The 13108-nt window shown below is 40.9% G+C and overlaps 2 protein-coding genes across 2 annotated transcripts in view; both read left to right on the plus strand.

The window, feature by feature from the left end:
• The window catches only part of POLA1 (DNA polymerase alpha 1, catalytic subunit), a 176994-nt gene extending 169615 nt beyond the window's left edge, over positions 1 to 7379 (plus strand). Inside the window, exon 37 of the mRNA XM_083734167.1 lies at positions 6194 to 7379. Within this exon, the coding sequence (XP_083590293.1) occupies positions 6194 to 6357 (164 nt within the window). The 3' untranslated portion in view covers positions 6358 to 7379. The remainder of the gene's footprint in view (positions 1 to 6193) is intronic.
• Positions 7380 to 7511: 132 nt separating this feature from the next.
• The window catches only part of LOC310842517 (uncharacterized protein), a 589060-nt gene continuing 583463 nt past the window's right edge, over positions 7512 to 13108 (plus strand). Inside the window, exons 1-2 of the mRNA XM_083734647.1 lie at positions 7512 to 11239; positions 12992 to 13108. Coding sequence (XP_083590773.1) covers positions 11194 to 11239; positions 12992 to 13108 — 163 coding nt within the window. The 5' untranslated portion in view covers positions 7512 to 11193. The remainder of the gene's footprint in view (positions 11240 to 12991) is intronic.

A 13108-nucleotide genomic window follows, 5' to 3' on the forward strand; every position in this document is an offset into this window, starting at 1 on the left:
AAACTGAATATATGTGCAATATATTTTTGTGCATGCACACACAACATACACACTGAACATTAATAAAAGCTAAGCTGTTTGACACAATAATTGAGTGTGTTTGCTGATTATTAATAATAATATTATGAAAAGCCCTGGTTGTCCATTCAGTTATATGTAAAATATAAAAGCCTTCCATATAAATGAAAGCAATTAAAAATACTTGGTTTCTACTTTCAGCTTATGTGGGCACCATTTATTGAAAGGAAATTTATATAATTCAGATATTTTTAAACAAGACTGAACGATCACAATCCTGTTAGCATCAACCATCAAACTAAGTCAATCAGTGTTTCATCTCAGTTACCAGAAAAGGGCCATTTTCCAATTAGGTTTAAAGATTTGTTGATGCTATCTGAATTTTATTTCATTAAAATCCTAGTAATATATAAGGTCTTTATTTTATACCTATTAAAAATTGTTTTGGTCTGCATTATGTTCATTTTGTATTGATATTGTGAAAGGGGTATTTGGGTTTTCCCACCCCCTCCCTAATATAAATATAGAAAGTCTGTGAGAGCTATGGTTTCAGCTGCTATAAAACCGTATTCCATACATATATTTAAATGTTCCACATGCCACTTCAGTCATATTACAACTTTGTTCTCAGAAAGGATTAACTGCTCTATTGATTAAAGTCTCATTTAGGAAGAAAAAGTGAGCTTTTATATGCATCTCCAAGTTGGATGGTATGGTAACCTGAAAGTATTGACTGGCTGTGTGATATACAGCGGTCACAATTGTCTTTTACTAAGAAGAGCACAGAGTGATGCTGGTTGTCATTCTTACTCTGCTGTGTGGCAGCGCAAATAGTCCCCTTTCTAACCAACCTGGTGGGAAAAGTCAATATCCCATCAGCAGAGGAGGTAAACACATCAGGAGCTGTGTCCTCTCTCATCTTCCCTCCTCTATATTACTACAGTTCTTTAAATCTATTCTCCCCAGTCATCGGATGCACTTCTGTCATTCAAATGCATAGTACTGCTATACTGCAGATATAGCTGTGGTCTGAATTTAATACTGTACTGTAGATCCTCTTTGTTGTTTTATATTTCAGAATAAAACATCCCCTCATTGGTTTCACATAGTTCCTTATTTTTCTACTATTAGCACACTTCATTAGATTTCTTTCTTTTTAATTTTGACTCTCGGTAGCAGTAATATTTTTAAATGTTTGTAAGAGGGGGTTACCTTGGACATCTTAGCTAAGTTCCCTGCACAAGACTTTTTCAAACCCCTTCCCTTTTTTTGGCAGCAGTTCCCCATGTGTGCTAAGATGACCACCCAAAGGTTAGAGCTCTCCAGAGTAATTTTATTACGTTCAAGGGACTGTCACTGCGGGAGGAGGGGACCTGGCAACACAGCCTCTGTGCGTGTAGCACTTTGCACACATTCATATAACTCTCTGTATTCAAGCCATTGCTTAATTTCCTTCCATTTATATTTTACTTCTGTTTGGATTGCATCGTTGATGTTTAAATATAGTGAACAAAACTGAGCAGCTCCTGTAGCGATAACCAGAAACGCTTTTTAATTGTGTCTCCCAGTGTAAATTTGATGATGATGTGATGATTTGATACAGTGCCTAAGAAGAAAGCACTGTACAAAGATAAAACAGACAAAGCCCTTCTCACGGGCTTACAATCTAATTAAGATAGCATAAAAAGGGGGATGGAAGGAAAAAACGAAGGAGATAACTAACATATCTAATATGAGTAAATGTGTATATTTAGATGCAGTTCATGAAATCCATGCTGTATAAAATATGGCAAAGCCATATGAAGCCAATGAAGAGAAAATGTAGCTTGATATTGTCAAACAGAATAGAAACACAGAGGTAGAGCGTAGAAAACAGTAGAGGGGAAACCCTGCAATCCAAAGCAGGTTTATTCAGAAATAAGTCCCTACTAAGTTTACTTAGGATTGCAGTTGTAGGGTTGTATTCATTGCTAGTCCTCCTCAGAGTAGGCCCCTTGAAGTTAATACACATGACTTACTTAGGTTCATTCATTTATATGGGTCTTATTTTGAGCAGACCTGTGTTAGATACAACTCTTAGTCTACAATTGAGTACAAGTGTACCTGGACTATGGGACTAAAAATGGTTTGAACAATGTCATATTGTTTGCTCAGTAACACATTATACAGTGGCACCTCCGGTTACATACGCTTCAGGTTACAGACTCCGCTAACCCAGAAATAGTACCTCGGGTTAAGAACTTTGCTTCAGGATGAGAACAGAAATCGTGCTCCGGTGGCGCAGCAGCAGCAAGAGGCCCCGTTAGCTAAAGTGGTGCTTCACATTAAGAACAGTTTCAGGTTAAGAACGGACCTCCGGAACGAATTAAGTACGTAACCCGAGGTACCACTGTATTCCAAATGCAACAGACTGCTTCTGGACAGTTCTACCCCCATTTTGAAATTTGATGTTGCAACACCATTACAATATAGTGACATATATAGTGGCCTTCATTTTGTTAAACACTAGATGTTAAAATTTTGATCCTCAGCATATTTCAGCATATCCTGATGTATTGGATAGTCAACCATTCTGGTCTTCCAATTTGTACAGGGTATTTAGTGATAGCAGATCTCTTAATGCTTTGGGATAATGGCTTAATGGCAGAATGAGGAGAAAAAGAGCCTGCTGGATCAGGCCAATGACCATTCTCTTTGGTGCCAGTAAATGGGTTAATATCTCCTCATGCAGAGCTGTATGGACACATCAGAGGAACACTAGATTCATATCTCAGTGATAGGTGCAAAGATGTTTACCAACAAAATAGAAGCAGTCAGTTAGCAGAAAATGAGAGTATGTTGTCTGAAGAACAAAACCCTCTTCAGACCTTATTTTACAGTGAGAAAGAACTAAGACTGAGTACATGGCATTCTCAAGCTCCAGGATTTGGGACTCCCATATCTGCAATGGGCACTGCCCATTTGGTGGAGAATTTTAAGACTAGGAGTGGGGTAGAGTCAGGTTCAAATCCCTACTTAGCCATGAAGTTAACAGGAGGCCCTAGCTCAGTTACTCTTTTTCAAGCTAACCATTCTCACAGGACTGCTAAGAAAAAAGGGAAGCAGAAAGCCGTCCACATTACCCTGAGAGCAAGAGCGGGATAAAACATTAAGAAATACATGTAAGACAGCTTTTAAGTTTTCAGTAAAACCTTGAATTAAGATTAAGAATTGCCCACCAAAAAGGATTTTAAAGTGTTAGAATTTATTTTAAGATTTTCTGACTTCCTAGTATAATGTGCATTATTAAAGTTAAAAGTGTTTGGGAACTTGGTGCAAAACACAAGCAGCCATTTTAACCAGAGCTGGGTGAGGGTTTTGGTAGCAGTATCACTGGCTTCTGGTCCATTTCCAGGCCCAATTCAAACTACTGGTTATCACCATTTAGGCCCAAAATGACTTGGGACTAGGATAGTTGAGGACCATATCCCATATAAGTCGGCCTGTTCACTCAGTGTCAGAGGGCCTTATGTGTGTTCAGACAGTGGCCTCTTACCCCCTGCTTAATGGCATTTAAATACCAAGTGAACATTTATTTGTTCCAGCTGCTCTTTCAGTTGACTAGCCTGTGACTTATTTATTTATTTATTCATTTCATAAAATTTATACACTGCTGGATTACCTAAAGGAATTTACAAAAAGACTTGTTATCCCCTTGGCTTTTTGAATAGGTTGGATCCAAACACGCCCTCCTGAAGACTGCTGTGCTACCTACCACACTGCTCCAGAGGGTGCCTCAACCCATTTTCAGGGATCACACAGGGCTGTGGGGGGAAAGGGAGAGCTCAGATCGGAGAGCATCTCATTCTATGGCCAGAACTCCACTGATGGAATTCTGGATTCAGTCCTTTATCTTGCCTGTTTTGCACTTTTAATATTGAAGGATAGTTTACAGAGTAGATTCTACTAGTAAGGGCAGAGGGACAGTTCGAAGGTAGCCCCACATACGGCCTATTATAATAATCCAGCCTTGTATGACTGTGACTAGGTGCTGCTCCAAGAATGAAGTACAGCCTAAGCTATGCAAAAGCACTCCTGACTCCATGCTGAGATTCTAAGTACAAAGCAAGATCTAAGAGGACTCTCAAACTATGTACCTACACACTTAACATGCATTATCTCGCTAATCCTCTTAAAACCCTTTAAAAAGGGCCAGTATTATCGCTCCCATATTGCAGATGGCAAATTTGGCCTCTGACAATAGTGGTTTGGCTAAGACCAACTACTGACTTTAGCAAAGGTGATATTTCAACTGAAGGCTTTCTTGTTCAGTGGTTATATATATATTATTCAATATTATGCTGTGCTAGCTTATCGGTGAATGATCTATTGATCACGCATCTCAGTTTCTTTCTTTCAGTAAAATACAATGTCTAGTCATATGATCCTTTTCCTACTTTTTAAATTGCTTATTTCTCCATTTTACACCTTCAGTAAAACAGCAGAAACATTCAAATTGGAATCAGTCCCATCTGTTCAGTAGGACACAAACTAGATGTTCACTACCAAGCAATTGGTGGTGATGTTGTTTTCCTCCTATAGGCTCCTATGTCTTGGAACAATTCAGTCCCTTGAAATATCCCAGCACAAAAGTAACCTGCAGTCCTTAGGCGCTTAAACTCACTATACTCAATATGTGTGCACTTTCCCCACTTTTCTGAGTTATTAGTGGGGAAAACATGATGAAATGCTGAAGTTTGAATCACTGAATCTTTGGGGAAATGAGCCTAGCTTAGTGGTAGAACAAACATATATGCCTTTGCATGCAGAAGGTTCCATGTTCAATATCCGGCATCTCCAGTTAGATGGACCAGGTAGCAGATGATGTGAAATGCTTCTATCTGAGAACCTAGAGAGCTGCTTGCAGAGTGCATTGCATTAGCTATAAGGATAAACAGTGTGACCTGTGTTTGTTCCCTTTGGCATTCTTATTTTTTAACTTTTTTTTTAAGATAGCCAGGGAAGCAAACAAGGCTCCCTAGAAATCTAAACAAAACACGGAACATGTTTACTATTCCACTGCACTTGCACAGTCTTTAAAGTATACACACAACACCTACAGTGGGCAGGGGAGTATCTGCAAGTATTTTTTCAAGTGTAAATGCACAAGTACATTAAAAAATGCATCAAGATAATTTCATATGTTCTGATTCAGGCCTCTCACTTAAAATGGACTTGTAAAATAAAAAAAAAGTTGAAGTTTGAGATATGGGAAGAATGTGCATCTTATCTTAATAGTTTCTGGGAATACAGTGGTACCTCGGGTTACATACGCTTCAGGTTACATACGCTTCAGGTTACAGACTCCGCTAACCCAGAAATAGTGCTTCAGGTTAAGAACTTTGCTTCAGGATGAGAACAGAAATTGTGCTCTGGCGGCAGCGGGAGGCCTCATTAGCTAAAGTGGTGCTTCAAGTTAAGAACAGTTTCAGGTTAAGTACGGACCTCCGGAACGAATTAAGTACTTAACCCGAGGTACCACTGTACCTTTTTGCAGTTACATCCGCATGCTTTGCAATAGGCGTGTAAAGGCAAAATCCCAGTATCCTGCATTATTGCAAATATTTTCAGTAATCCGATCAATGAAGAGGGTTCAGTACATAGAAAGCAGATTGCCAGGCAACCATGCCATTAAGCAGCATTCTGCTTTTTTAAAAAAATTAAACTCTTTAAAGAGAAGCTACTATCTGTTGGTTCTGGTAAACTGTTCCCTCGTCCTCTTTCTCTTCCCCCTCCCACCCCCATTTATTCAGCATTAATGGACAAACAGTGTTTCCTGACATTTACTGACAGAAGGTGTAGCACCAATTCAGTTGGGGCATGACAGGTGGGTTGACTAATTCCCTGATGAGCTGGATTCAGTCTCTTTGTAAGTAACAAGTCTGACACTCTCCTAAACATGCTGACCAGTGTACTTTAAAAAAAAAGAAAAAGAAAAAAAGGCAAGCATCAGAAGAAGAGTGAAGCCTCAGTAAAAAAGCATGTTGAATAGAAGTCTGGGAAATTTGGGTTCTGAGAGTCGGTAACCCTGTACCAGAGTGTGTTTTAAAAAGCCAGAGTGCCCTGGGATTAGTGGCTATAAAATGATGAGTTTCTTTTTCTGATCTTTCAGTTTGTTATTTCTCTCTCCCAACAGGTTGCGTGAATAACAACATGCTGGAAGAAACCAAGGAAAACTACAAAAAACTGAAGAGCACAGTAGACAAATGGTTGTCAGTGAGCAGCTACTCTGAAGTGAACCTCGGCAAACTCTTTCAGACATTCAATATAGTAAAATCTGTGGGAGATCCCAGTATTTAAGCACTGTGTGTGGGTAGAATGGAACAAAAGGCTTTTGTGGACTCTTTTGTAGGCAAATATCTTCATTGTTTTCATTTCTAGTTTTCCATCTATAGATACACACTAGTGTTGTTGTATCTTGTTTAAAAACACACAAGTATACGTCAAATATTGGCTTTATTTGATGGTAAAAAATATTAAAATGTCATGTTAAAAGTCAGTATATATACTAAACACCTGTACTACTTACTTTTCAATAAATATCTATTTGTTGTATATCTGGACCTAGAAGGGAAGAAAGGGGTGGAGAAATAGCTTCTTTAATTGAATAATTCCCAGTGAGAGTTGCTGGAATGTAAGTGATCCTAGACTTTGCTCCAGGGTAGTTAGTAGAGGTGCTTTCAGGAAAAGAGGTTAGTGGGGGTCTCAGTAGGAGCACTAATGTTTTCTCTTTTCACAATTTATCTACTTCATGATCATATACACAGCAGTTAAAAACAATGGTAAAGCCAAATTCTTCCTATTAATACTTGATTCTAATGTGATCTTTATTTTTGAACCTATATTTGAGGGATTTTTTCCACAAAACAGTATTCATTCAAACAATAAATATTGTGCTGTAAAGACGCAGACTAACCACATGGAAATGAATGCTAAAGCACCAATTGACTTTTGTACAGGGCAAGGAGACTGTATGTATGCAGCAGATTCTTCTTACCACACACACATATCTAAATGTTACACTTTGGTTTCAACAGAATAAACATCAGTGCTTGCTGTGACGAGAAAATGGAAACAAGACATAAAAATGGAACTCACTTTGGCCAACAAATAAAAGTAACTTCTATATTGTATAAAGCAAATAAAGCAAAGCAAAGTTTTTAGAGAGATTTGACAATGGTGTCTAATCTGTTTACCGCCAGTAAAATAATGAACAGAAAGGTTAACGTCATTTATTGGTGCATGCTAAAGTATTTCTAAATGTGTGTGTAAAGTTTTATACTGTTGAAAGGAAAATAATAAAGTTTTCTAATGTAAGAAAATTGCAGTGGTATGCGCCGACAACTTATCAGTGAGATATCACAGTGATATCAATTTACACTACACATTTTGTTGCTTCATCTTTAAATTATTTACTTCAGGGGTGGGGGAATACACTTTTGGTGACATTGCTACTACAGCCTTTTTCAATTGTGTTTACTTGCTCATTGACAAACAGCAAAATTTTTAGGATACTTCTCCAATGCTCTTCTGAAATAAGGCAGTTTAACCCTGAATGTAATCCAATACCTCCTAGTTAACAGAATAGTGTAAAACATATCTCTTCCTTTAAATTGGGAACATAGAATCTGCTTCGTAACTGTGGCCAGCATTCTACTACATAGTAACCTAATAAGCACATTGAATGAAATGCAAGCTCTGGGAGTTCCAAACCAGTCTCAACTTGGAGGTGGTGAAATTTGCGGTGGGAGCCAGAAGCACATATCTGCTGGCAGAATGCAAACTTAATATATTGACATATAAACCTTTGGTCATCATCAACATACAGACACAGTGACACCTTTCAGGGATTTAAGAATATCCCCCTCACACTGTTAAATAGCCTTGGACTGATTGTGAAGCAAATTTTAAAATATATCCCCATGTTGAGTGGAGCTGACACAAATAAACAGACTTGGGCAGCCATGTCACATCTAATTCAGCTGTTAATAGTATATATATCTGGTTCATTCAGAAATCATTTATTGTGTGTTCTTAACTATACCTGCTTCAAGTACCACTTGTGGAAACATGAGCCTGCAGAACTGCCCTGCCTGCAAAGGCTTCTATATTTTGGTAGAGAAGACCCACATGCATAAGAAATGCATATGCATGTCTGACCTTTCCACTGAAGTGAATGAAGAAACCCTCTTGCAAATGAGTTCCTATATGCAAAAGAGCCAAATATTCCATTTTACTCTTTCCCCCAACATGTCTATTCCATAGTACTTAATTGGATAGTCATGCTTGGTTACTTGCATTCACATCATACAGGTAGAGTCCTATTGCAATAACCTAGCCTGTGTGTCATCATTTCTAATGGAGTGAGAAAAAGGCAATGGGTGATCCTCACTTTACATATAGTCAAGAAGAGACCCATTAAATCAATGGGCATATAAGTTAATTAGCTTCACTGAGTTCAATGGGTCTAATGAGAAATGTTGGCTAATGTCATATATATTTAAAAGCATTACACATGTATTGTGTTTTCCAGCAAAATAAATGTACTTGTGAAATATGATATGAAATAGGCATGTCTTAATGATCAAAATGAAAAATAACTTATTTGTATACAGATACACATTTTAGAGCTTGTCTTTTCACAAACTTTCCAATTATCACATAGAAAAAAAAGAGAGGAAAGATCATCTTCAAGCATGCTTCTCTCTCTCTCAAAATGTAAATTTGAAAATCTAGTAAAGATACCTATGCCATAATGGCACTTCGCATTTATCTTCAATTATTAGAGGAAGAATGTTTTGAATAGGTTAAATAAAACCTTGTTTTCCCAACTTAATGTAACATCTAGTGTTTAAGACAGACAAAATCTGAAGAGTCCAGATGTGTGTCCTTGACTAAGCAGCCGCCTTTGAATGTTTCACCTCATTTTAACCCTTGAAAGGCTGGGAAATGGGAAGACATCTTTCTACAGTATATGTAAGCTGATTTTCATAAATATGTAAAATATGTGGTGTAAAATACATGCTACAACTGAATTGAGGTTGCTAAGAAAACAAGTCTGGTTTCCCCAGAGATGTTCTAGACTGAGTTGCCCACACTCTTCATATTTCTGTCCCATAATTCTAAAGTTTTGCTGAGGGTGAGATTTTTTGATATGTAAGCCCAGAGGCTAGACTTCACAACAAGTGTTTATGTGTTAGTAAAGAAGAAAGGAACCCATCAAATTATTTTGTCCTATGCCAGAATAATATTTTGCTGGGAGGAAAACTGACTTTTCCTATTTCTCAACTTCAGCCCATTTTTCTTCTGGCCTTATTTGCCTCTCTTCTGTTGAGCACCTAAATATTTCTTAATTGAACCGCTCATCCTGCGCCCCTCTTATAGCTGTTTAATAGATTAACTCATCTGTGCCAGCTTCAAATTTCAGATTAAAATTCCTTCATCCCGAAGCCAGCATTATCAGGTTGTTGGAGGCTGTTTTCAAACCTTGGTTTTGAATAGCAGCGGCTCTGCATTAATTTAACCACTAAGCTAATAAGTAGGTTTCGTTTTGTTATGCTAAGCTTTATTGCTTTTCTTTTGATCAGAATGGTGTTGTTGAGCAAAGCAGCAGACAAGGCATTCTTTGATGAGGGAATTAGTGCTCTATTCTTCCTCTATTATTCATAGCACAGTGGAATATGTAAGTACCTGAGGGTGTCAAAGGAGAGCAGGCTCTATTGCAAAGTGTTCGCCTTGTTTCTCTCAATAGCTGACTATGAGATGATAAACTGCTTAATACACTGCACTAATTGGATGAGAGCAAAAAGAGATGGGAATTAAGGCAAGGCAAAAAGAGAAAGTGCTACCAGCCTTCATTCACTCTTTCACCACTTTAACAGCGCCAAAGGAGGCACAAGCTTTCTATAAGCAGACTAGAGGTTTTGTGCAGAGATAAAATGAACCTGTTAGTGGATTCAAGTAATACACTAATTATTGCACAGTATAAATACCACTACTGGTTTTATAACATGAAGGTAAACTTCTTTTGAGACGGTTATAGGATTGCTTGGCAGTAGTATAGATCCTAATAAGGGACCAGAGTAATAACCCCCCTGGATTAACAAAATTGCTGCTTGCAGAAGTATGATTCCAGCTTTTACAAAGATTTCTGCCGAATGAATAAAAATGACTGAGTGACATTTCTTAATGTGTAATGGATTGATAATGATTCCCTTTTCTTTAAAGTAAAATATGCACTTCAAACTCTACTGTTAATCATGTCCAGGGGCAAATGTTCTTTTTCCATAAAAATATTTTTGTACCTATGGTTTTTTTTACAATCCAAAATATATATGTGTATAAGATGCTGTCAGTTAAATGTATGGTTATTTGGAAGAACTGCAGTGGGTTCATAAAAACAAACATGCTGAAGAGCCCACCATGTGTGAGTGTGAACTGAAGGGAGGAGAGTCCACCTGCCAGGCCTTTGCCATCCTATCTCAGGAGTCTTCCAGAAGAGTCATCTTGTGGAAACATCAGCCCACATTCCTCCTCTGGTGGGTAAACGGGACTCTCTTACAGACTGGAGAAGCCTGGGTGCATTGTGATCTAGTAACCTCAACTTTAGATTCCCCCTTGCGCATTAGCACGGTTGTTAGGTTGGGTTGCGCTATGTATGTCTACATAAAGCCAGCTTCATCATACAAAATTTGAGTGAACATCCCATGCACAGAATTTTGCAGGATGCTATGTAGTTGAATGCAGTCCCACCCATATTCAGGGACGGATTGTCTTAGCTAGTCCACCAGATCAACGAATGGGAAACAGCACTGCCACATCCACTCCTCACGGCTGAAGAAAACAATACCGTGATTAGGAGCCACTCCTGCTGTTTGCAGCCCAAGATGCTGCCTCGTGTGAGGGGGTGGGAGTGGGAATGCACCTCCCACAGGATGTTCAAGAAAAAGGGCGCGGGGGATGCAATTTGAGGTTTCTAGCCAGCCTGGTCCAGCTTCGGCTGTCATTTTGTTATTCTTAAACAGAAGAAGTGAAATGAGGGTTTGGGTTCGAGGGAAGGCTTGGCTGCGGGGAAGCCTCCCTCACTTCTTTGGCGCCAAAGGCGGCTTCCATTAATGAGCAGATCTTCACAGCTGGATGAAAACGAGAACACCTCAGCCATCCGCCAGGCGAGCTTCTGGTGGTGGGTCCCGTCCTTTTTTTCCCAGGGCAGCCCAGCTTTCAGGGAAGGAAAAGGTCGTAGGCTTCTGGGGCGTCTTTGAGGCCTTGTCAGGCGTGATATCCCACCCCCACCTCTTAAATATATATATATATATTTATATATATAGGGGAGCTCGCAGGAAGTCCGGGGCTCCCTTGAAAAGAAAAAGCCCGCGCGAGCGAGCAAGCAAGAGAGAAATCGCCGTCGCCCAAGCGCCCCCCGACCCAGCTGGGAAGCCTAAATAGGGGGCCTTTCGCTCGGGGTTTGTTTGCAGCCGCCGAATGACACGGGATTAGGAGGTTTGTAAACCAGGGGCGAGGGGGGCTTTCAATGGCCCGGCGATGTAATCCTCGGAGGTAATTTCACGCGATTTGCTTCTGCTCCATGGCAGGGTCAACTGAGAGGGGACGAGAAACGGCTCGCCAAAGGAGGGATCAGGCGGCCGGCGGAGAAGGGGGCGCGGGCGCGCAGGAGAGCCCGGCAGCAGCTGCCTCCGCCGCTCAGCGCCAAATCCGAGGCGCAGAGAGAGAGAGAGAGAGAGAGAGAGAGAGAGAGAGAGAGAGAGAGAGAGAGAGGAAGGGAAGGAGGAAGGGAGGGAGCAGACAGACAGGGAGAGAGACTCGTCGGTGCGCACACCAAAGCAGCAACGCGGCCCGGACCTGGCTTTCTTTTTCCAAGCCGGAAGCCAAGGCCTCGCCCCAGTCCCAGCCCCACCTCGCCTGCAGGACGGAGGCTTGGACGCCGGGGATCTCGCCCACCAGTCGAGAAGCGATCCGGTGGAAGAGCGCACCATCGCCACCAGCTCCGCCTGGCAAGCCCACCCGCAACCTAGGTGGTCCGATGGTGGTACAGGATACCACCGAGGCTCCCACCCTCTGGTCAAGCACGATCTCCCTCCCTCTCTCTTTCACCTTCTCTGGCTGGAGCAGCGGAGTTACAGCACCTTCCCTGTCCCTTCCCCCGCCCGCTTCTCTGGAAATGGCCGTGAGAAGACAGCTGCTCGCCTTGACCCAGTAAAGAGGACGCCACATGCAAAGCCAGTGTGCAACATTCGGGATTCCTGTTGCTTTAGGCAGCGGGAAAGAAAAGAGAGGCGGAGGCGAGTCGCTTGATCTGGTCAGATAAGGAACCCAAACCATCTTGGCCATCAAAAGAATGAAACGGCGCAGATGCGCTACCGCCACCTCCTTTTTTGTACAGAACGATCCTGCGCGCTTTTACTCGGAAGTCAGTCCGGTGTTCCATGAGCATTACTTTCAGAGTAGAGGGCACAGCACTGCAGCTTTACAGCACAAAATTCTGCCCCCCGGAGGTTTGCTCCCAGTCTAAGTGTGCACAGGATGAGCAGCCTTGCAGTGCCACCCTATGTATGTTTACTCATCAGTCAGTCTCCTCTGTTGTCATTCCCTGGGAAATGGACATAGGCTACAATCCTACACCCAGAAAGCCCCAATGAGCTCAGTGGGATTGAATTCCCAGTAGATCAGGAAAAGATTTGTGCTGCCAACCTGTTACCTGCCCACAGCTGTCAGCCTGTGCCTAGGCCAATTTTCCACATCCTGGTGCTCTCCAGATATTTTGGACTACAGCTTCCATGAAGGCACCAGGTTGGGAAAGGGGGAGTGTCTTTTAACATTAAAACCAATTTGGGTTAGGGGGAAAATAATTTTGCCTAGAAAGCTTGTGAAAGTAATAATTTTTTTTCTCATTTTTTCCGTTTACATACTTTTTTAGGCACCTATCAGACAAATATCTGTAAAGCTGGAGAGTTCAATCAAGTCCTTGGTACCCTAGCCCTCCCCCACCTTGGTGCTGAAGCACAATTTACTTCCAATGACGCTGCATCTCCAG

This window comes from Podarcis gaigeae (genome assembly GCF_964106915.1).
Source record: "Podarcis gaigeae genome assembly, chromosome: 4".
Taxonomy (NCBI): domain Eukaryota; kingdom Metazoa; phylum Chordata; class Lepidosauria; order Squamata; family Lacertidae; genus Podarcis; species Podarcis gaigeae.